The 22,224-nt window shown below is 42.5% G+C and overlaps 1 protein-coding gene across 4 annotated transcripts in view; it reads left to right on the forward strand.

Annotated features, from left to right (window-relative positions):
- cux1b (cut-like homeobox 1b) overlaps positions 1 to 22,224 on the forward strand; it is a 64,591-nt gene that overhangs the window by 15,943 nt on the left and 26,424 nt on the right. For all 4 annotated transcript variants that reach the window (XM_008309687.3, XM_008309688.3, XM_025055100.1 and 1 more), the window contains exons 2-8: positions 4,769 to 4,879; positions 8,849 to 8,896; positions 12,658 to 12,736; positions 15,207 to 15,344; positions 16,755 to 16,878; positions 17,929 to 18,005; positions 18,360 to 18,426. In XM_008309687.3, coding sequence (XP_008307909.1) covers positions 4,769 to 4,879; positions 8,849 to 8,896; positions 12,658 to 12,736; positions 15,207 to 15,344; positions 16,755 to 16,878; positions 17,929 to 18,005; positions 18,360 to 18,426 — 644 coding nt within the window. The remainder of the gene's footprint in view (positions 1 to 4,768; positions 4,880 to 8,848; positions 8,897 to 12,657; positions 12,737 to 15,206; positions 15,345 to 16,754; positions 16,879 to 17,928; positions 18,006 to 18,359; positions 18,427 to 22,224) is intronic.

A 22,224-nucleotide genomic window follows, 5' to 3' on the forward strand; every position in this document is an offset into this window, starting at 1 on the left:
ACGTTTTTGTTTAGTGCACAAAACTTGTCCCAGATATGTCTGCAATCCATCTGCCTGCTCCATTTCTGTTTGAATATGAGGCCTGCATCTGAATATGCAAAAACTGACACATTTAAAAACAATGAAATGGTTATGTGCAACAGCTTTTGGTGGTTCCTTTTTTTTCAGTGCAATGTACCTTCAATGCTTATACTTACACTTCTTTTTTCATTGTCAGTGTCCCTACAGGAATCATTACACTTGAATTCCACCAGTGTGACTTCCGGTGGTTATGAAAACAAGCCAAACAATGAGACAAACAGCTCCTCTTTTCAGAGTAAATGTAAATGGTTAACTGGTATGGCAGGTATTGTGAAGGGCCAGTTGTGTGGTATGAATCCAGATGAATACTGATACTGAACTGGGATTCCAAAACCACGTTTGCTGCGGGCTGCGTAGGTCAATTGGTACCGGATCGCACAGATAGCATAACTTAAATTATTTCCGTTTTATTTATTATCTGATTCTGAATGATGTTTTATTTTGAAAAAAGACCGGATTCTCTCTACTGCATCTGTCTATGACTCACACTTGATACATGTTAAGATGCTTGTCTCGGTCACATGTCTTACCTGCATCTGCTTCCTTCTTGAAAGATCTGCTCCGGTCGGTAACACATAATTCATTACTGCTAAATTGAAACCCTCAAACTAGCAAAATGAGCAAAAAACAGACATCCTTGAAAAGTTTCTTTGCGCCAGTGAGGAGACAGAAGAGCCTATGTATTCAAAGAAAAAGAAAGCTGCATTTAACAGACAATTCCAGGAGTCCTAGTTAAAAGATGGATTTGTTTCTAGGTTGTTCTCACGCACCGAGCCCGCACTGCATAATACGTGGTGTGCGGCTCTCTAATGAGGCAATGAAGCCTTCAAAATGCTTCGCCATTTGGAGATCAAGCATTCTGTGCAATGTTACAGAGACAATGCTAACAATGTTACATACAGTGGCTTAATGATTGGAATTATATTTAGAAAAAAAACAGTTTTTATGCTGGTGGAATCATTTTATTTAGTTGTATTTATTTGCCACACCTTAAAGGCTGATACGTGAAAAAAGTTTCAGAGATTTAAATGGTCCTCGGCACAAAAAAGGTTGGGGCCGATGCAGTCTTGTGTGGGGTTCAGAATTAAAAGAGTATCGGTGTAGTAGATTTTTATGTGTGTGAATAGGGACAAGCCCCATTAATTGTGCACTTTGGCACTTTGGGATGTTGCGCTCTATCAGCAAGTCTGCCTGTTTTTGCTGATGTTGGGACAGGGACTGCTGCATAGTCAAAACCTGAGTCTGGTTTTTGAGACTATGATTACTTATCCTATTACTTATCCTATTAGTGTTTGAATCTATCCCTTCTGCACTTAAATATAACTTGGTATTGTCACTACACTCTTAAATGTGCAATATGTTTTTTTTTTTGTTTGGTTAAGCTGTAAAACAATTTTCCCGACGATTTGGTAAGTCAATGTAATATGTTTGGCTAATTGTATGGCGACATTTACAGATATAACGATATCGCCTTTCTCAGATGATTGGTGAACCTTTAAGAAACCATAGTGTTAGCACCCTGGTCTGTTAAGGGCCTATTTTTGTTATTGGTCCCATGAATAAATTAGTTCGTCAGTGGAAGCTTTTGGCAAGGCTGAGTGAGCTGAAGTTAAATCAGGATTTGAAGACTTCTAGACACTTTTACTTCATGTTTATTCTCTACCTCTGTGACTCTTCATCTCTTTCTTGCATTTCATCCACAATTACCTACCAACTGATCACATGAAGTTTTATTACTATTGCAGTTGCATTATTTATAGCAATGCAGAGTCAGAGCTTCTGTTGACTAACATGAACATTATGTTTAGTTAAGACTATAGCAATATACTGTAAGTGGATTACAGGTCTACCAATCTATATGGTTAAACTAAAAATGAAGGTTATTAGTTGTAATTTCTCTATCAGCATTGAAAAATAAGATCAATTCCTGTGAAGAAGTTTGGAGTTCCTCTCCCTTTTAATGTACAACTCAGGAAAAAAATAAATAAAATATAAAGAACTAGAAGTCATCCTGAATTTGATGGTGCTATCACAATTTAAAAATGTATTTCAAATACAACATAAATTCCTAAAGCCGTAAAATCATTAAAAGCTCAGTCAGAGGCACTCATTAGTGGAGATGTATCTTATTCGAACAGCTTGTATTTGCATCTTTACTGAGGTTAAACTAAAACTGGGCCAAGGGGCTGGTGTTTTTCTAAAATGACACTCTTAACTGGCAATTTGACCACTGGAACTAAATCTGTGGTTACACACTTGTCACTCAGAACTGTGTGAAAGCAAAACAGCAAACAATTTAAGTGAGTAGGAGGGGAAAGGTTGACTGCTCAGGTTGAAAAAGATAGAAAAAACCAAATAAGAAAGAAACCATGTAATATATTTAAAAATGGTGTTCTGATGTCTGAGAAATAAATTAATATATACAGAGTAAAGACAAGGGGTGGAAAATAAAGGTGCAACTACATGATATCTTATGTAATAGTATAGTACTTGTAATAGAAATAGTACTTTGGTTCCAATATAAATTTTGATTTAATTGAAGTTTTGATTGAAAATTATTATAGTGATTTTGTTAGCACATCCAGAACATAATGTTTGAGTCATCATGTTATCGTGCATTTATTAGTTCGATGGTTTATTTGTGAATTAGCAGGGCCTTGCGTCCCCTTTCCTGTAACAAATTTTACCAATATAATAATTACACCTCTTATCATGAACTACGTGCATTTTCTGTCAGTTAATCTAATATGATTAAAATGGATGTCAGGCTCTCATTAAGCCCTGCACAAGCTTCTGCGCACGCTCGAATTCACTAACAGACACTGCAGCTGCTCCATGGCCATGGGCACACAGGCTGCTACATCAACTGCTATGTGGGCAGTGTGAGCAGGATGGCATGTAAGCAAATGAGCATTTTTTCAAAAACATCCTGTACTACTGCGTCAAATCCATTGCAGAGGGCGAAGTCCATTTGTTATATTTTTATGGGCTAAGGATAAAACGGTAACGTGGCTGGTCAGGGAATTGAACCTTACGCTGATGGAGGAAAAATCAACTAATTAGTTTTTGATTGCACTATTTCTTTGGAGGGTTATATTTTCTCAAGTGTTTGGGGGTGGGAAGTGTCTGAGGGGTGAGGAGGGTTGTGCATGTGTTTTGGGACCTTGTCAGCACACTGAGCCTGCAGGTCCCCTGTGGTAATGTGTGTATTAAATGATTAGTGTGTTAGTTAGCATAACGGCCCTTCAGCAGCGTTTAATCACTCTCAGGGGTGGGCAGCCTCGCAGGAGGTGGATGGGAGGGAGGAGAAGGAAAAGGAGGGGGCGGGGAGAAGGAAGTAAAGAGATTTAAGTGGAGGAGAGAAAACGCTGCGTGAATGAGTGAATCAGTGAGCACGCAGAGTAAGGACACACTGAGACACTGATGAGGTTCCTGTACATTGATTAGTACAGTATGTACCAGCCAGCTACACAAACATCACTTAGCCACACATTGATTGATTTTCTTCAGCATTGATAAAACAAAGTTAAGGTGTTTGTTTACTTTATAAGACAATCTATGTGCTGGGATGTAGCTCAAGCTGCACAGCAACCAGCAGATTGTCTCTGTGTTACAAAAAATGTATAATATAAACATAGACTTAGTTCAAAAGCTTGCACTAGTACTTGAAAACCTGTCAGGCACAGTTCAGTGCCTCATTACAATCATGGGTAGTTTCATTTAAGTAGGTCAAACGCAGTGAGTTTGGAGTTATTCTAACATCAGGGATGAAGACGGGAGCAAAAACTGCTGTAAGATTTTTTCACTTACGTTTTGAGCAATTTAGTAAAATACCTGAATGTGCTAATGTTGTCAAAGCTCTGCTTACTTTCTGTTCAGCTGGCTGTGTTAACTAAGTGAAAAGTTTCATTAATTTTATCCATCCTTTTATTTTATACTCTCTTCAGCCATTCTGCCACGCTGTTTTCTATTGGAACATTTTCAGACACATTGTCATACTACTTTGACTAAAGCAAGTAGGAGGGAGGTGGCACTGGTTGTTGGTGTCAAACCGGACAGATCCCACCCTCATCTAGACCGTTAAAACTGCAACTTGAGCCACCTTTGGTTCAGGAGAATCCAACAGAAATATAATCTGTTAGCACTCACACAGCCGCAGACTGAGATACAATCTTTACAAGGCTTAAATATCTTGTTAGTGTCAGCTTTTGGCCCATTAAGTGGAACTAGTCTCAAAAAGAGCTGTTAATGACAATGCAAAATGGATGTGGATAAAGACGAGCCTTGCCTCAGCCCTGACAACAGTGCTGTTGTTGATAATTGTGCTGTTGTTGTCATGTAGTGAGGGGAGGGATCATCTGGCGCAGACAGTCAATAACTGTTGTGAAAAGTGTGTAACAGTCTATTGCTAGAGACGTTGTCATGTCTGACACTGTAGTAACTGATTGACTGGTGCGCTAAATGGCTCACATATTGCTTGCACTGGAAGCACCTCCAGCTACAGGTGTAGACAGGTTTGAGGTGTTAAGAACCCTGATGCTGTAGTTTACTGCCACAACATGTTGACTGAGTCCAGCCAATACACAGATATAGTTTTGTTCTTTATTAGGATTGATGGAGCTGGTTGCAAAAATGACACCGTGCCTCTGTAAATTAAAAAAAGTGTTTTGTTTTTTTCTTGTTGCAGAAAGAACTAGACACCACCGCCACACAGCTTGCCAACAGACAGGACGAGAGTGAACAGTCCAGGAAGAAACTAATCGACCTAAGCCGCGAGTTCAAGAAGAACACACCAGAGGTAAGAAAAAAAAAATCTGAAATTCACAGACATGCACCGACACAAAAACACCGAAACATCTGGCACTTCTCACCATAATCACATTACACTTTCAAATGTCTATTCTCTGGTTTATAACTGTAGACATGATTATTTACTGAAAAAGCAAAGGAGGAGGAGACGCGGCACAGAGATGCGGGGGTAGGTTCCCAAAAATAGTCTCTCCATTAGTTTCCCTGAAATCCTAAGGAGACGAAACAGAAAACCCCGCAGGAGTTTGTATTATCTGACCTAGTTTTTTTTATGTGTGCAGAAAGTGTGGTCCCTGAGTTTGTATATGGTTATGTGAGACAGACACAGAGAGAGAGAGAGAGAGAGAAAGAGAGAGAGAGAGAGAGAGAAAGAGAGAGAGAGAGAGAGAGAAAGAAAGAGAGAGAGAGAGAGAGAGAGTAAAAGAGAGAGAGAGTGACGGCACTACTAAGTGGGATCAGGAGGGAATTCTGTCCTCATCCTGTGTTCCCTTCTCTCCTCCTGGGAATATTTGTTTCATCTCTGTTACCAAGGCAACACATTTCAACCACACAGTGAAAACAAAGTATTGTTGTGTTATTATTGGTAATGTCACCATGGTGAATTATTGATGGTAGTATGAATTATGTATGAATGGAGTTGACAGTGGATAGAAAATTGTCATCTCTCCGTGGAGTTGACAGTAGGCCTATTATAGTTACCACAGGATGAGCATTGTGACGATTGACTCTGGCATGTAACCTGCCCAGTGCAGGGGATTATCTGCCAGAGGAGAGTGTACCTGCGCACAGAGATGCTAATTTTTCCACTCTACCCTACACATTTATCTCGCAGCTTATTTTCAGATATCACCCTGGTAACATATTCAGGGACCTGGAGATGGACAGAGAGTACCCAGAGCACACAGAGTGAGACAGAGGAAGAACATGCATACGAAAAATGAAAACATGTAGTCACAGAGGTGCGCACACAAACACACAGAGTCGCATAGCCTAGATCACAGAACGGGACACACACATTCATCAGTGTAACAAGGCTGTGATTTAGGAAGGCTCCTCTGGCGTCTGTGTGGCCCCTGGCATCTCCCTGGTATGTGGAGGAGGAATCTGAGCCAGATGAGCACAGGATTCATTACAGGGCTGTAACAGGCTCAATAGGAATAGGCTCTAAAACTTTGGCGTTTGGAAGTATATAGGCACCAAGGCTGCCTACTAAACAGACTGCTTCATTACATGTGATGTTTTGTGCTTGATTAAAAATGCCCACATCGTCTTGTGCACATCTTGTGTGTGGCTGTGTGTGTGTTGGGTGGAGCGGCCTACAGAGCAGGCTGTCAGTTCTCTGTGGTCCACACCAGTCAGCAGAGATCACAGTCACATCAGATCAGACTGCATTAGCCTGAGCGGGAGTCCGTCTCTGATCCATTATTCAACGACCAGGAGAGCAGCCCACGTTGACTGTGTCTAGTCTGTTGAGTTGTACTCGGTGTGAACTGCACTCACGGTCTGCATAATAACATATACACACTCTCACTGGCTTTTGTAGCATCTAGAAAGTAGTCCTAAGAATTGCAACGTGAAAATATAGTTTTTATCATTTATTACCTCTGACACAGTGTTGCTTTTTTTTTTTTTTTTCTTAAGCCCACCTCTCACTGTGCTTCCAACGTTTACTAAATCATTCATCCACTTCTTAATTTCATTTTAGTTAGTCAAGACTCTGCTGCACAGATATAAATGCTAAGGATGGAATGATCGTAAAATGGCCCGAAGATTGCTAGCTGAAGTCGGTTGTAGTAAAACAACTTTGTGTGTGCTTGTATGAATGTCTGTGTGTACACATGCACATACACACATTTGTGTTTAGCTGCAGGGTAGACAGACAGCAAATGTAAGTTCCATACTCCCTGGAGGATTCCTAGGGCTGGCCTGTCTGCTGTCTGCCGGCAGCTCACACACCAGCCATCCATCTCCTGCTGTCTGGCCCCCTCCACTCCACACACACACACACACACACACACACACACACATGGATTGACCATGGTGTCTGTGTGCATTGTTATGTTATATGGTCATAAATCTTTGGAAGTGGAGGGGCCAGGGGGGCACAGCACTAGTGAGTGGACCAAAGGCTTTCAGAGCTTGGGTATTTAGCAAAAAAGGAGAAGCTTGTCTCTACATGTTGTTTGAATGTTTGTTCTGCGTACACGTTTGTAAGTAGGCCTTACTGGACTGATGCCGATTTCTCTGTACTTTTCATGTCAAAATCTAGTCCACGCTGGTGTCAAGGCGTTTCTTAAATTGTAACAGATACATGTTGTGTGAAGGATGAAGGTATTGTAAAGTTAGCTGCTCATTCAGACAAGAGTATGATTTGAACAAAAGTAGTAATTATTGGAGCTCTTCTGGGCTAGACAGCATTACTGTATACACACGTTTCTTTTTTTGCCACAGTACATTTGGTATATTTTCATAAATTTAAAGCCTGAAGGTTGAAAGAGGAACGTTTGACCAGTTACGTACAACAAATAATATTTATACAGACAGATTTGTCCGTGTATGTCTATTAGTCTTGGTTCTCATATACATGAATGTCCAAACAAAAGAATAAATAGTGTGTTTTTGTTCTTGTACTTTGAATCGAATCGTGATTTTTTTTCATGGTTTAGTTTCTTTGACATTGTCATGGTGATAATTATGGTCATCATTGTGAGGACATTTAAACCTTGTAAGGACATGGTGCAGGTTTTAACTCACTTTAAAGCTTCTTCGAGGCGCCACACTTAATGTTAGTTTAAGTATTTGAGCTAGGATTAGGGTTCGTTTAAATTATAGGCTTCACTTTGGAATGGTTAAAGTGAGAGAACAGGGCTTTAAAAAATTAATCTTTGGGTAGTAAAAACAGAAACGAATTGATAACTGCACGTGACTTTGGGATGTGGGTGGACGGGGGAGGACGGGGTGTGGGAGAGTGAGGGCGAGTGATAGAGAGCTTGAATAGCAAGAAGGGGGGTAGTGCGGGGTCATTATCCATAGCTGGGGAATATTGAATTGGTCCAGACAAACAACCACATCGACCCTGGTGAGGTAACAATGGGGCAGGGTCATTGGGTCATGACCTGTCCTCAGCTTCAGACAAGCAGCCTGTCTGGCCTAAACTGGGATATAGCCAAGTCCAGACACTAGTTCCAGGTCCTGTAATCAGATGTGGTGTAGATATAGCCCTTCCAAGCAGCTACATCCATCACTGGCCTACTTCTCATCTGTATTTGGCAATTTTGTGAGAATGTGTGTCCACAAATCGGTGCAAATCAAGTGTTCTTGTACAGAATGTCCTATTCTGCTGTGCTTTTACCTTACGCTCCAGTTCAGTTTGTCAGGATGTAGGCTCAGCTAACAGCATGGTGATTTACATGTTCCCTTGATACACTCTCAACTGGCTATCTAATCTGAATCCGTTGACTCAGACTGGAATGTCATGCAATGTGACTTGGCTGCAGGAGGAAAATAATTTGCTTTACGATTAAAAGGAAAAACAAAAACGTGGTACAGAGAGTCAATTTGCATCAATTGTTGTCTAACACTGCGGCTCATCTGCGCTGTATTTCTCACGCGCTAACGGTGCCTCTGGGTGGCCCAGGTGGTGCTGCACCTGTTTTTATGAGAATCACAGAGTGCCAGATCTCCTTGGGGTACAAACCTCACCTCCTCCCTGACATCGTCTTCGAAACTCACTCACGCACCACTCCTTATTCACGACAACGGCCAAAAGGGCCCATCAGTACAAATAATGAATAACTCACATGATTCGTTGATGACAAGATGAGCCATTGTGAAAATCATTAGGTTGGGATCGCTGCTGAACAGCTCCACTGTTTGTTTGTCTTTTAAGCGTTAAAATTAATTTCTTCATGTTCATTTTCCGAGGCTGATTATGTTCTCTTCTGTTTTTTTTTAATAGGATTTTCGGAAACAGGTCGCCCCCTTGCTCAAGAGCTTCCAAGGAGAGGTGAGTGTGTTGTAGTTTTTTTTGTTGTTTTTTTTGACATTGAGATAAACATGAGTTTTCTGCCAATGCACAACCCTACCCTAAACAGTACGTTTTTGGATGGCCGTTTGACATTCATTGACTGGTCGTGCTTCTCTCCTTTTTTACTTTCATCTATCCCCTTAAATTGTCACCTCTTTCTCCTGCCTTTTTTTTTCTTGCTCTCTTTCTTCTCTTCTGCTTGCTCTCCTGCCACTATCTCATTTCCTCTCTTTCCTCTCCATCTTTCTTCACTCCACTCTGCTCTTGATTTTCTATCCTATTCATGAAATCCTGCAGCCCCAGGGTGTGTTTAAATTGCATCCTGGAAAAAAAGGCACCACATAACCCTGGCTCTAGCCAGTCACAACTCACCAAACACTATTTCCACCGACTTTGTCTGCATGATTGTGTAGGATTAGTTGTTGTTGATGCAGTGAAATATGAGGCATGTTTCTTCTATTTAGAATATTTATTTTCTTTAAAGTTGTTCTCTAACTTTTAATGTACCTTGACTAATAAGAGGTGACTTTTGTTTGCGTGTGTATGTGTGTGTGCACGCGCTATATCATACTCCCACTCTTCCTCTTCTTTTCCTCCTCCATCATTTTGGCCTATTTCCTTCATGACTCCTCCTCACTGGCAGCCATGCATTTCCAGTTCACTCCCATATGTGAAAGTCAGAGGGTAGGAGCGGAGGAGGTCATTCTGGACTCCAGTGTAGTATTGGGTTGTTGTTGCTGGACATTTGTCCCACCAGCGTCTCATCTTTGGCTGCAGGAGTATAGATAAATTCATCACATCACAAAAGATGGTGACAGAGCTGCTTTACTGCTGGCCATAGAATATCACAGTTAAATGCTGAGTTAGTTTCTATATCCTTGTGTTGGTGCAGCAACCACAGCCAGTGGTTATGTAAAAATGCTGTAATTTATAGTGGTTCCACCATGTTCTGCTGATGATCCACAGTCTATTTAGAGAAAAGAAACGGCAGCAGTATAATTGGGGCTTTGTCAGCTGTTTCCACCGTTCTCATGTTGACACACCTCGACGACGTGCACACTAGAAACATGCTGAGGCGCTTAGTGGGTGGTCGCGGAACTGAGAAAGACATTATCTTATGATTATTGAGATAATACTGTACACCCGCGCCAGTCTCAGAGCAGCCCATCAATCAGTCGACTATTCCCCACACTTGCATGCCACAACATGAGTAGCTCTCAGAATGTGTAATTTTAGCCTGGCTTTGTTTGCTTACCCCTCGATGCTTTGATCAAGGACAAGACAGCACCAGAAGACCAGAGGGTCTTCCTGTTGAAGTCCCACAGTAATTCACCCTTAAATGTTTCACCCAGGGGCTCCAATCTTTACTAAGTGAATGTGGATCCCAGAAAGAACAATAAAAAGTTTTAACCCACACACAGGACAGACTCGATGCACTGTTTAATCTTTGGCATTGAAAGGTGGATGCCTTTGGGTCATAATTATTACTAATAACAGTAACAGTGTTTTCACGCAGCCCCAGTTTGGTAAACTGGTTATATGTGTGTGTGTGTGTGTGCATGTGCGTGTGAGAGACAATGTGTGTGCGTGTGTGTGTGTGTTGTATGTTCAGTGTTCCTTGCTGGTCCATTGATCTGATAAGCTTTTCCATTATCCAGGGCTTCAGTCTCTGCTTCCCATAGCCTGCCCTTATCAGACTCCACCAAGCCCACACGCACGCACTCACTCAGACAGACTCACACACTCACACACACTTACAAATACACAGTCACATGCATGCACATACTCGGTCAGCCTGATGCCCTTCACACACTACGGGTCGGATAGAGGAGCAAAGCAGTGCTGAGTGATGGTGGCGCTAGATGCTGACGTATGTACATATGTGGATGTGGAAGGAAAACCTTTTGCAATAGCAAGCACTTCTCATCAGTAACCTACTGATACTGGTGAGGTTTTGTGTCACTTCATTTGTTTGACCCTGTGTGTGTGCATATGTGTCAGTGAGTTTGTGTGTGTGTTTGTGTGTGTGAGATGGGGGCAGAGGAGCATGTAATAGCAGATGTCATCGGATTGGTTGAAAGAGCGAGGAACCACAGGGTTGTATTTGCAAATCCTGGGTGGTCTTCTAATGGCTCTGGTCTTGCAGTTAACCTGCCTCTAACTGTAGGGTGTGTCCTACATTAAATGTCTATTTCCTGCCTCCCATGTTGGGCTATATAAAGCGGCTGTACCACTGACCTTGGCCCAGTCATTGTAGAGTCACGCAGCTGGCTCCCTTCAATGCCATCGGCAGATCATTTAATGCGTTGGCTCGTGAGCGTCTGTATCTGTTCTTCTTAACATGAAATGATGCAGTAACAACTCTTTTACTTGTGTGTGTATACATATGCAAACATTCCTTCTGACACTGATGAATAGGTTTGATGATGGTGTGTGAAAGGTATTAGTACTCAGCACTGGTAATCTCCCATTAATGGCCTTGCAGGGTCCGATCACTCAGTGTCACACAGCACATAAAGAGAGTACATGATGCAGCATGATGTGAGAATGAGATTGTGTGGTAAGATACTGTGCATGCATGTGTGTGTGCAAGAGATAGAACAAGACACGGGCACTTGTGCGTGCCAGAGGGACTTGATTGTATGACAGAGAAACATGTGAGAGAGACTGACACTGAAAATGATTGAAGGAAAGGGAAAAAATATGAGTCAGAGAACATGAAAGTGACAAGAAGCAAAATTCAAGAGTGAGCAAATGGGAGCATTACAAAAGGGGGGAGTAGTTGCTGGCACCAGCGTTCTCGGGGCCAGATGTTTTGCGGCTAAAAAACTACAGATGAATCAAAGCCATGTGAAGAGATTTATTAGGTTCCCATAGGAGCCCCGGCAGTATTACATGCAGCTCGCTCTGTTTACAGTGGCAAGAACCCCTAAACCACCCATCAACTACACTACTGGCTTGGCTGGGAATGTGAAGACTTTATATTTGGACTTATGCTGGCTTTTGTCTGTGCTTCTTTTCTGTGCTAGAGGAGTTGGACAAGAAACACAAGGCTGTTTAGTCTGAGTTCGTGAGCCAGAAGAGTCAGCTGTAGCTCTGCCCAGTACAGTAGCACCATCTGAATGTCTTTATTTGGCATCTGTTTCCCTCCATTTCGATTTGACTTCACATGTGTTTGGCTCACTAACTTTGCTTCTCATATTCAAAATCTATCTCATATGGATTGGCTCTAATGCTGTCCATTTTAATAATATCTGTGTTGGAATGCATGCCATGTCGCCTTGTGTTAATGGCTGCATCAGTAATGGATCCACACTGTATGGCTGCTAAGAGCTGACTGAATAATCTACCCCTGCTGTGGCTGGAAAGACTGAGCCAGCTGTTTAATGATGTCAGCATGCTGGAGGGAAAACGGACACACACTCGCACACAATAACACACACATCGTCCGACGGACTTGTGCACCCTCACTTGAGGACAGACAGACGCGGGCACGCAGCAAATGAAATGCATCCGTCATCGGCTGAACAGCTGAACTTACTTCACGGGAAGGAAACACTAATGCAGCCGCTCGGTGGCAGACATGATCACATGCAACATACCGCTGCACAGTGAGGATAGACAGATATGTAGACCGCTCTTACTGTGAAATGAATGGGCCTGCCTTATGTGTGTGTGCTCTGATCTGATGTTAGTGTCTGCTGAATATAAACTATTTCTCCTTTTTTTTTCCCTTTCAGATTGATGCATTAAGTAAGAGAAGTAAAGAAGCAGAGGCCGCCTTCTTGAACGTGTATAAGAAAATAATCGATGTCCCAGGTAAGATTGTTTACTTTAGGTGAATTGTGCACAGTGTCTCTCAGTGTTTGACTCAACACCTCTCTTGAGTCCAAAATGTAATGAAGAGTTTGTTTTTTTTCCCCCCACTGTCGGTCTCGACATCACCAAAAGACAAGAGAATAAGCGTAGCAATGTTCCTCTGATGCTGCTCCACTGTGGACTCAGCCATGTGCAGCACCTTAATATGTCCCTGTGAGATCATTCCCACTGGTGCAGCCTTAAGAGGGTCTCAACAGAAGGTGCATCCTGATATGGATGACAAGTGCGCCCACGACTGGCCGCTTCAAAGTGCACACATGAGCAATCACGTTAAGCACGCTGAGGCCAACGAGGGACACGAGCACAGGGCGTTACAGAACACACACACACAGTCACAGTCACAGTGCAGCTCACTGTAAAATCTCAGCTGTATGGGAACCGTGCAGGGACTGAGTAGGAATGGGAGTTGAGTTCATCTATAGCGTAAGGAGGTCATCATATTCCCACATGGATAGACCTACAGTAATATCTTTGGATTGTACTGCTCCCAATAAGTCAGCGGCAGCTCTGACGGGGCTATTCTTAACTTGCAGCGAGACAATGATGTAATGCTTGATTCACACACACACACACACACACACGCAGACACACAATTACACACAGACGCAGACCAGCCTGACTAATGCAGCAGTCTTGAAAGAGGAAACGCTGTGTTTTGTTCTGTCTTCTATCAGCTGAAGGTCTGGTTAGTCAGCCCAGTGTGCGCTCTGCTTTAGATTAAAGGTGTCTGGCAAGAGTGTGTTCAGCACCAGTTTGCCTACAAGTCCATTGGCTTTTAACAAGCTGTACAGTTGACTTGGAAAGCTGCTGCTGTTAAGGACATAAGTTTGATAAGAAAGGGAGAAATTTGACTTTCAAGGGCGGCGAGGCAGATAAGAAAATTCTTGGGATCCAGTTTTTGTTCCTCTGTGTTTGCTTGTTTGTACCTGTGCGTGTTTGTGAGGCTGTAAGCGCTGCCCTGTGTTTATGACGGGCTGAATGTGTGTCTCTTTGTGTCACAGCTTAGTCCTGCACGGTGTGTCACCTTGGCAGCATAGAATCAGCATGAAATTTCCCAATCTGTCTGTGCTGATCTCTTATTAGCATAGTTAAGATATCTAACTGCGTCAGACGTGACACACACGCGCGAGCACAAACACACAAACATACAAACACACAGCCCATACCCCCAGCTGTAAGCTGTCAGTTCCTCTTATCTGTACAACACACACACACACACACATACATATAGCGCACACACATAAACGCACACACACACACTGCTCTTTTAGCTGGCATGCTGATGAGCGTCGCCCGTGTCTCTTGGCTGCCTGTCACCAGTCTGCCACCCATGAGCACCAATCAGATGTGATTGGTCTGACTGACAGGGCTTTCTTCATCACACTGACAGTTAACCCTGCTGTGTGTTCTGAGATGTTGGGAAAATGCCTCCAGATAGTCGTCTTCGTCTTCTCTTCCCTCCTTCTCTTCTTCCTCTCAACATTTATTTACCTCCTGTGTTCTTTGTGCTTTTTTACTTTGACCGTCAGTCTCTGTGATTGTTTCTCCTTTTTATGTGCTTTTAAGGCAAACCATTAAAAAAAAACCCTTTACACTCATCACAGCCCAGTAATGTTTCTGTCAACTGTTTGACTGTAGTTCAGTGTCACATATCCAGTTCTTCTGCTGTGTCAGCAGCTGACAGGTCTCCCCCTCCCCCCCCAAGTCTATCTTGTAAACCCCCAACAGTCTTCAGTTATACAAAGACTGGTTTTCTATCAATTATTTGCTTTCACGGGTATTATCACTTTGATCCTGTAGAAAAAAAATTAATTTGTGGATAAATCATTACTGTAAATCATTAAGTCATGAACGTGTTACTCATGACTACCTCTGGGTTTTTTAGTTCTTCTCCAAAAAAAAGTATTTCTGAGGAGTGCTTCTGTGCGACCCCGGCTCTCCCCCCTCACACACACACACACACACACACACACACACCAAGAAGAGGCAGTTCTTCCACCCTTATGATCAAAGCTACCGTAATAAACCCTTATTTGACAGTCACATCAGTTTTAGCTTTATTGTTGAATCTGCATTTTGCTATCAAAGTCAAATTGATTTTATTTTGTGTCAGACGTGTTCTCCAAATAATCAGCTCTGTACTCTTCTAATCATAACAATGCGTGTAGCTGTGAATGTTTTTTCACAGTAACCAGTAATCTTCCACAGGGAGATCAAAGGTCACTGTGTGCTCCAGATGAGTTCTCCCAGAGCAGTGAGAGATTCATTGCCTTGCTCAAGGACACTTCACCAGGGCAAACGCTCTCGCAGGGCCTTGAATGTAGTTATTCCGAGCGCGCCATGCCACCTCGTAGCTCTGCTTTGTGTCGTTTTTACATGGTGTTAACGCGGTGTGTGTTGTCTCTTCCAGATCCTGTACCTGTGCTGGAGCTGGCTCAGCAGCTGCAGCTGAAGCTCCAGAGGATGCACGACATTGAGACAGAGAACACCAAACTAAGAGAGACACTGGAGGACTACAACAAAGAGTTTGCAGAGGTCAAAAACCAAGGTGAGAGCTGAACATTTTTGGGGGGAGGATGCCCGTGGATTGAAAGGATGAACATTTAATCAGAATTAGTTAATAAGAGGCATGTGGAACTTCATAAAACAGTAGAACAGCTAAAACACAATGACTTAGTAGTAAAAGTCTAGACGTTTCCTGAATGACAAACCATTTTTTAACGTATTTCTGAACACATTAAGAGAAGTCACAGGTACAACCTAGATAAAGTCAGTCTGCAACTGTTGAACTCTTCCCTAAAATACCTTTTAATCTAACTGAATGAAATTTCCACGTTCAGACATATTAAACTGCCCACCAGGATGCACAAGGTCAACAAACTTAAACTTGCTTTTAGAAAAAACCAAAAGGAACAGTTTCCTGGTTGGAAAAAACCAACAGGTTATCTCAGGGTAAAGAAAGATGGACAAACTGACTGACTTGGGGAGACGAGCGAGGGGCTGCAATAAAAGTGCTGTAATATCAGTCGAAAAAGAGGAGTGAGTGAGCGAGCGGGGAATGTTTTGGAATCTCCCTTTCCTCAGTGAGAGTTAATTGGAACAGCTCGATAGCGGCAGGGTTCCATTCTGCCATTGATTTTTCTGTTCCCTCATCCTTTATCCCTCCTTCCAGCCTCAATAGATGGGGGATATTTAAACCCCAAAACACACACTGGAACTCCCACTCCTGTTAACACGCACACACACAGCTCCGACTGTACACACACACACACACATATACAAAGAGTGCAGGGGCCATTGATCCCGGCAACCTAAATGTTTAAAGTTCAGTTAAGCAGTTAAGGGGTAAGAGGGCTCTGAGGGGACTCTCCTCTATTGATTATGTGTCAGAGCAGTGAGTCTGGAGTTTAAATCTCACACACACACACACACACACACATACACATACACACAGAATGTGCTAAGAGCCCTCTGTCAAAGCCAGTGAGCAGCAATGCTCTTCATCACTCACTTATATCTTTCTCTGAGAAATACACTCAACGCATGTACACACACACACACACACAGATACACCAGTCTATTTATTACCTCAGTTATGTGTGGGATTTATTTCAGACAGCCTCACACAAAGCTCAGCCATCAGCAGGTTATGAGGTTCCAGAACTAATGGAGTCCTAATGAATACAGCATATCTAAAGTGGTTGAACATTGAATATTCTACACCAGTCATGGATGTACAGATTAGACAGGAACCTCAGAGGCCGAGGCCTTCGTCTGTGCCGACAGAGAAAGAATGCAGGAAATGAAACACTGTTTCTTAAGCTGAGGTCAACTGCCCCAACCAAACCATTAACATCAGCACTGCCATTTATCAGGTTTAGGAATTTCCTAAAGTCTGTTCCTTATATGTTTTGCTAAGTGCTTGTATTATTTATTATTTTAAACTTCATTCCTCCAGAGGTGACCATCAAAGCCTTGAAAGAGAAGATCCGGGAGTATGAGCAGTCCCTTAAGAATCAAGCAGAAAACCTGGCCCAAGAGAAGCAGCTCCAGCTACACAACGACTATGCAGAGAAGGAGAGGTATGAAATGTTTGACCTTTTATACTTTTTTTTGTGAACATTTTTAAACACCTTTTTTTTCTGATGACTGCAGGGATAACTAATAATAACCTGCACAGGAGACAACAGAGCCCTGTTTGTTCTGTGGGGGCATACGCATTTTGATGGGAATCAAAATCAAAATATTTAAACCACACTAATCTCGACAAAATTACAGTTAATACTGTGGCTTTTATCTTGGTTTGATGTAAAGAAAGATGTGTGTTTTTCTCAAATATAAGTGAACTATTCAGTCAGAAATGAACACATTATACCTCTCTGGAGAATTAATGTTCATTCTTGGCATTTGTGTTTACTGAACACTACAGTGTTGTTATTGTTTGTTGTGTGAAGCTGCATTTGTGCCCCCTTTCAGACATACAGTAGAGGATCAATTGTACGACTGTATTTCCTGTACGTCAGTCTTTTATAGGCTTCTTCCTGTCTGCAGAGAGCCGACTTCCTGTGTCTGAGAGGGGCAGTAAATAGATGGCACCTTTGATGCATTCTATCCTGCGAGGAGTTAGGAAAGGAGAGGGAGATGAAAGGATGAAGTAGAGGGCAGAAAAATAGAGATGACAGGGGAGGCAGTTTGGTGGAGGGGGGGGGCATCAAAGGGGCCCATAAAGAGTGTCTTTGTGCAACATTATTGATGTTTTAACACACACTAGTATTTCTTTTTCTCAGTAAAACCCAACTTTTTATGTGTTAAGAATGAATCTATTTTATCCTTGCGGTTTCTGCCACCCACCCGCCTCCCCTCCGTCGCCACCTCCCCATCCTCCCCCCACCCCGTGTGCAGCGTGCCCCAGTGGCCAGACATTCCTGCCTAATAGGGCTGCTTAATGAGGAGTGGGTTTGTTGGGAGGATTTGAGTGGAGAAAACACTTTTTAGAAATGGTGGGAAAATAGAGAGTAGTTGCAGTTGCCACAAAGTGTGAAACCAGGATTCACTGACTGGAAATCTCAATTGTGACTTTTCCAATCCTCACTCCTCCTTTTTTCCCCCTCACCTTCTGTCTGTCTCCGCAGGAAACTCCAGGAGAGCCAGGACTCCATGTCATCAAGGTTAAAAGAGGCTGAGCAAAAGGCCCAGACCCTACAGACAGGTACAGCCACCGGCCTCAGTTTTGTTTTCATCTGAAAAAAGTTCCCACCTTGGGAAGCACGTTGATTTTAAAGTTTTTCAAATAAGGACCTCAAGTGTTCCTTATCAGTGGTTCAGTGGTTGCCTCATTTTCAGGAAAATATTCAAGTTAAAAATAATCTTGGTTTAGTCAGGCTGATGAGAACAATAGTAGCAAATGTAGGGCAATAACTTTCATTACCGTAAATCGCTTTAATTCACAAATCTCAGATAATTCATTTATCAAAACTGTTTTAAAACATCTTTATACTTTCATAATTTAATATATCATACAACTGGGTTGAGGTTCTTGTTTGTCTCATCTTGTTTTCCACAGCACTTGAAACAACTCAGGCCGAACTCTTTGATTTGAAGACCAAGTATGACGAGGAATCCACAGCAAAGTACGTTTCTTGCCGTTCTGCGTGTGTGTGTGTGTGTTTGTGGGTGTGTTTTTGTCTCTGGCTTCATCGTAGCTCAGTCAGGACATAATCATCCTGTTTAGCCAATATCCTTGCTCGGAAACTCCCCCGTTCTCCCCAACAGCTGGATTGTCTCCCATATTACTCAGCAGCTCCCAAATCCAAAGCAGCACTAATGCACTGTAAATACAAAAAGGGGACTGTAATGTATTCAGCAGCCACAGGAAAAGGAGACTTTATTTATTTTGTTATTTTTATTTAGTCATTTCAAGGCTTTCTCTGTTTCGAGAGGCCACACGTCCACACTGTGGGAGCTCAGACACAGGCTTCTAACAAGATCTCTGTGATAACGTGGCTACAATTACTGAAGTGGTGGGCATCTATCATTATTGATCTCATAGTAGGAGCGAGGACAAGAACTGAAGTTTTTTTCCATGTCACCGTGGCACTTGAAGTGGCATTCCTCATTCCCCCAAGATTAGTAATGTCTGCCAGACACATTCAAGCATCCAGAAAACATTCATAACACAAATTATATGAATTATATGGGTTGGATTTGAATATCTTTATATTATGGTGTGTAATGTTATTATGAGCGTTGGAACCATATCATTTTTTACAAACTGATAGGAGTAAAAGTATTTTCAGTGTTTTCAAACATCTCTAGGTTGGGTTACAAGAAATATATAATAAACAGGAAGAGAAAGAGTTATTTCATGTGAGGTGTGAACTCCTCATCTGTCCAATGTGATGTTAAACTGAGAAGAGACATTAGTGTATGCAGCGAAGGCTCGTCTTCAGGTGGTGTTTTTGCTTGTATCAAAACAAAACTAATCTTAGAGTAAGTCCGGCTCCGGTCTTTGTTCCTGGTGTTAAAATTCATTCAAACTGCTGACATTGTTGATTTATTTAAATGAAATTACACAGGACAATAAGACACTGAACTGAATTCAGAAAACACACAACACTGGTTGACCAGTGCCATCTGGTTCTGGTAAAAAGCCGTCATGGAGTAGCTGGATCGGCACGTGTTTTTGAGAGCTAGTGTTTGAATGAAGTATCAGACTGTGCCTAGTTATTATAGGAAGATAGAAATAAATTTAAAAAGCCTTTTTCTGCTGACCTAACATCAGCTTTGTGTGTTTTTCAAACAATCAAATCTCTGGTGTTGAGGTCTATGGGTCAAAGCAGTGTTTCTCATACGGTGACACGTGAGCACAAAAGCTGCGTGGAGTTAGCAGGTTCATGCTGTGGGCTCAAAATTTTAATAGATACAGCATCTCACCAGCAAGCTCACGTGTTTAAACCAAGTGCTCTCCTTGTACTTTTTGATACTTGGTGGAGTATGTAGGACTATTCAAAAAAAAAAGAAAAAGTCAACTAAATTTTAATTATCCAAAGAATGGAAAACGTGTGGTGCCTAATTTGTTGGCATAGAACGACTGATCTGGCTGTGTTTGGCCAAGATATGTAGTGGTGGACATTAGGGCCAGTGGATGGCAGTAATGCCACTAAATGTGTGCAGCAATGCTGTTAAAACAAAAGACGAATTAGCTAAGTGGTTAGCGAAACTTCTTTGTTTGAATTTAATAAAAACAATAAAGAACACTAAGGTGAGGTATAACATTGATTGAATAGACAAACATTGATGTTGTCAGCGTTTCATAGTGTTGAAATTATAAAGGAATTCATTCTTATCATTTTTATATAGCTGTGTGTAATATTTTACCTCTAACAGAAAATTGCCTATATAGTAGAAATTTTTTATTCTAAGACAATCAAGGACGTCCAACTCACACCCTTTACACACTAGAGCAGTGTCAACTTGGCTTTTAAGGTTTTTCCCTACCCACTTTACCGTGCCCCAAACTCACTTTGTCTCCATTAACAGAGTTGTTAAATTGATTGGCTGTTAAAAACAGATTGATCCCTCTGCTCTCATTCTCACAACATTTTTCCCTGTTTTTTCCTCCCTCCTTCCATCACTCCCACACTCTTATCTTTTAGCTCTTGTATTGTGCAGTTGTGTAGCTCAGAGGAAGGGTCACGGGAAAATGTAACATGTAGTGTAAATGGCTGTAATCAATAGGTTTCATAGTCTTTCAGACTTTCCCATTTACTTCCTTTTGTTGTGACTGTACAGAGCTTCTTCCCCTTCCTTCTCCTCTCTGCTCATCCTTTTATGTTAGAAGAAAGCCCATCCTAAAAAGCAGATATAGTGGGCCCCATTTGCTTACAAAACCTAATAAACACACGGCCGCCCACATACTCACACACACATACAAATACACACACACTCATTCTCTCACTCGTGAGCCTCAGGCAGTCAGGGTCCTTGACTGTGTGGCGTGCTGTGATCTGAAATTTTAATGCAACGCTTTAAAGCACACACAAACCCTCTCTAACCCTGCACCCTCCCAGTCCTTGGAGTCCTTCCCCCGTTTACTGCTTGGCTGAACAAATCACCAATGTTTGGCTGAACACAACTTTTAACCCTTTGACTGCATATATTTTGATGCTAAACACAAACACCATCCATAGGATGCACTTTTCTCCACACAAACGTTCACACACACACACACACACACTCTTACTTGCTCCAGACTCTCTACTAAGCAGATCATTGCGTGACAAATCCCCCGTTCTTCTGCTGCAACTGGATGTGCTGCTTTTGCAAACACACTCTTACACACTGACACACTGCCTGGAAATATGGTCAGTGTTGCAGTGTCCAGAATGGAGGTCTGTCCGAGACCCCACGACTGTGTTGATACTGCGAGGGTCTAACTGACTGGGTTTTATCCATTTAGTTGTTGTTAAAAATGAATGATATATTGATCTGGAGCCCCGCAGGATTCTCTGAGCCAGTCTGTGTGTGCTTCAACTCCTGTGTGCCTGCATGGCACTAACTGTTTTAGGTAAAAAGTTGGTATTGGTGGTAATTAGTCGACTGTCATTTTCCCTGTTCCTTGTCCATTTTAGGCAAACACAAGGGGGCGCATAATATACACAACTAGAGATGCTTTCTCCCTTCAGCTCCTTTTAAGCCTCCTTGAAATCCCCAAGGTAACACGCTGTGAAAATGCAATGTGGAGAAAGCGAAGAAAATAAAAGGGAATGGAGTGATGAAAGCTAGAGGGCAGAAAGTGAACCAGGGGCTGCAGGCTAGAGTGAGGAAAAGGGGATAAGAGTGTGATAGAGGAGGGAAATGAAAAGCTAAATCAGGGGAATATCCTGCTGGCACAGAGGACACAGGGCAAAATATAGAGCTGAGGTGGAAGGAGAGGGGAAAAAAAGATGAAAAGAGAAAAAAATGGAGGGCAATAGGAAGGGTTGGAGTCGTGTGCAAAGGATGTAGGCAGTCAGAGAAACGCAGTGGAGGAAAGCATAGGAAAGAGAAGATGATAAAAGATGAAAAGCCCTGAGCTCTGTGATGGAGGAAGGTGAGCCAGTGTTTCAGAGGCCCTACAATACACTGATGTCACTGGGTGCATCCATTAGATTTCGTGCTACAAATGAGTGTGTGAACGTGTGTAATGTTTGCTACAGCTAGTGAATCTGTGCATCTGCTCTATAGCTCCTCCCTGTGGCTGCAGCATAAGGCTGTTTATATTGGGTCTGTTCCTTTACTGCTCCACCGGCTGTACTGGCTGCTCCTGGACAATTCCTGCACTGCCAGGCAACTGACTGATTGTGTCAGGACATTCAGTAAACCCCCCCGCCCCCCCCCCGCCCCACCCCCCCCGCGCCGCCCTCGGTCTCTGCCCGCCGCGCGGCCCT

This window comes from Cynoglossus semilaevis, chromosome 4 (assembly GCF_000523025.1).
Source record: "Cynoglossus semilaevis isolate Cse_v1.0 chromosome 4, Cse_v1.0, whole genome shotgun sequence".
NCBI classification, from domain to species: domain Eukaryota; kingdom Metazoa; phylum Chordata; class Actinopteri; order Pleuronectiformes; family Cynoglossidae; genus Cynoglossus; species Cynoglossus semilaevis.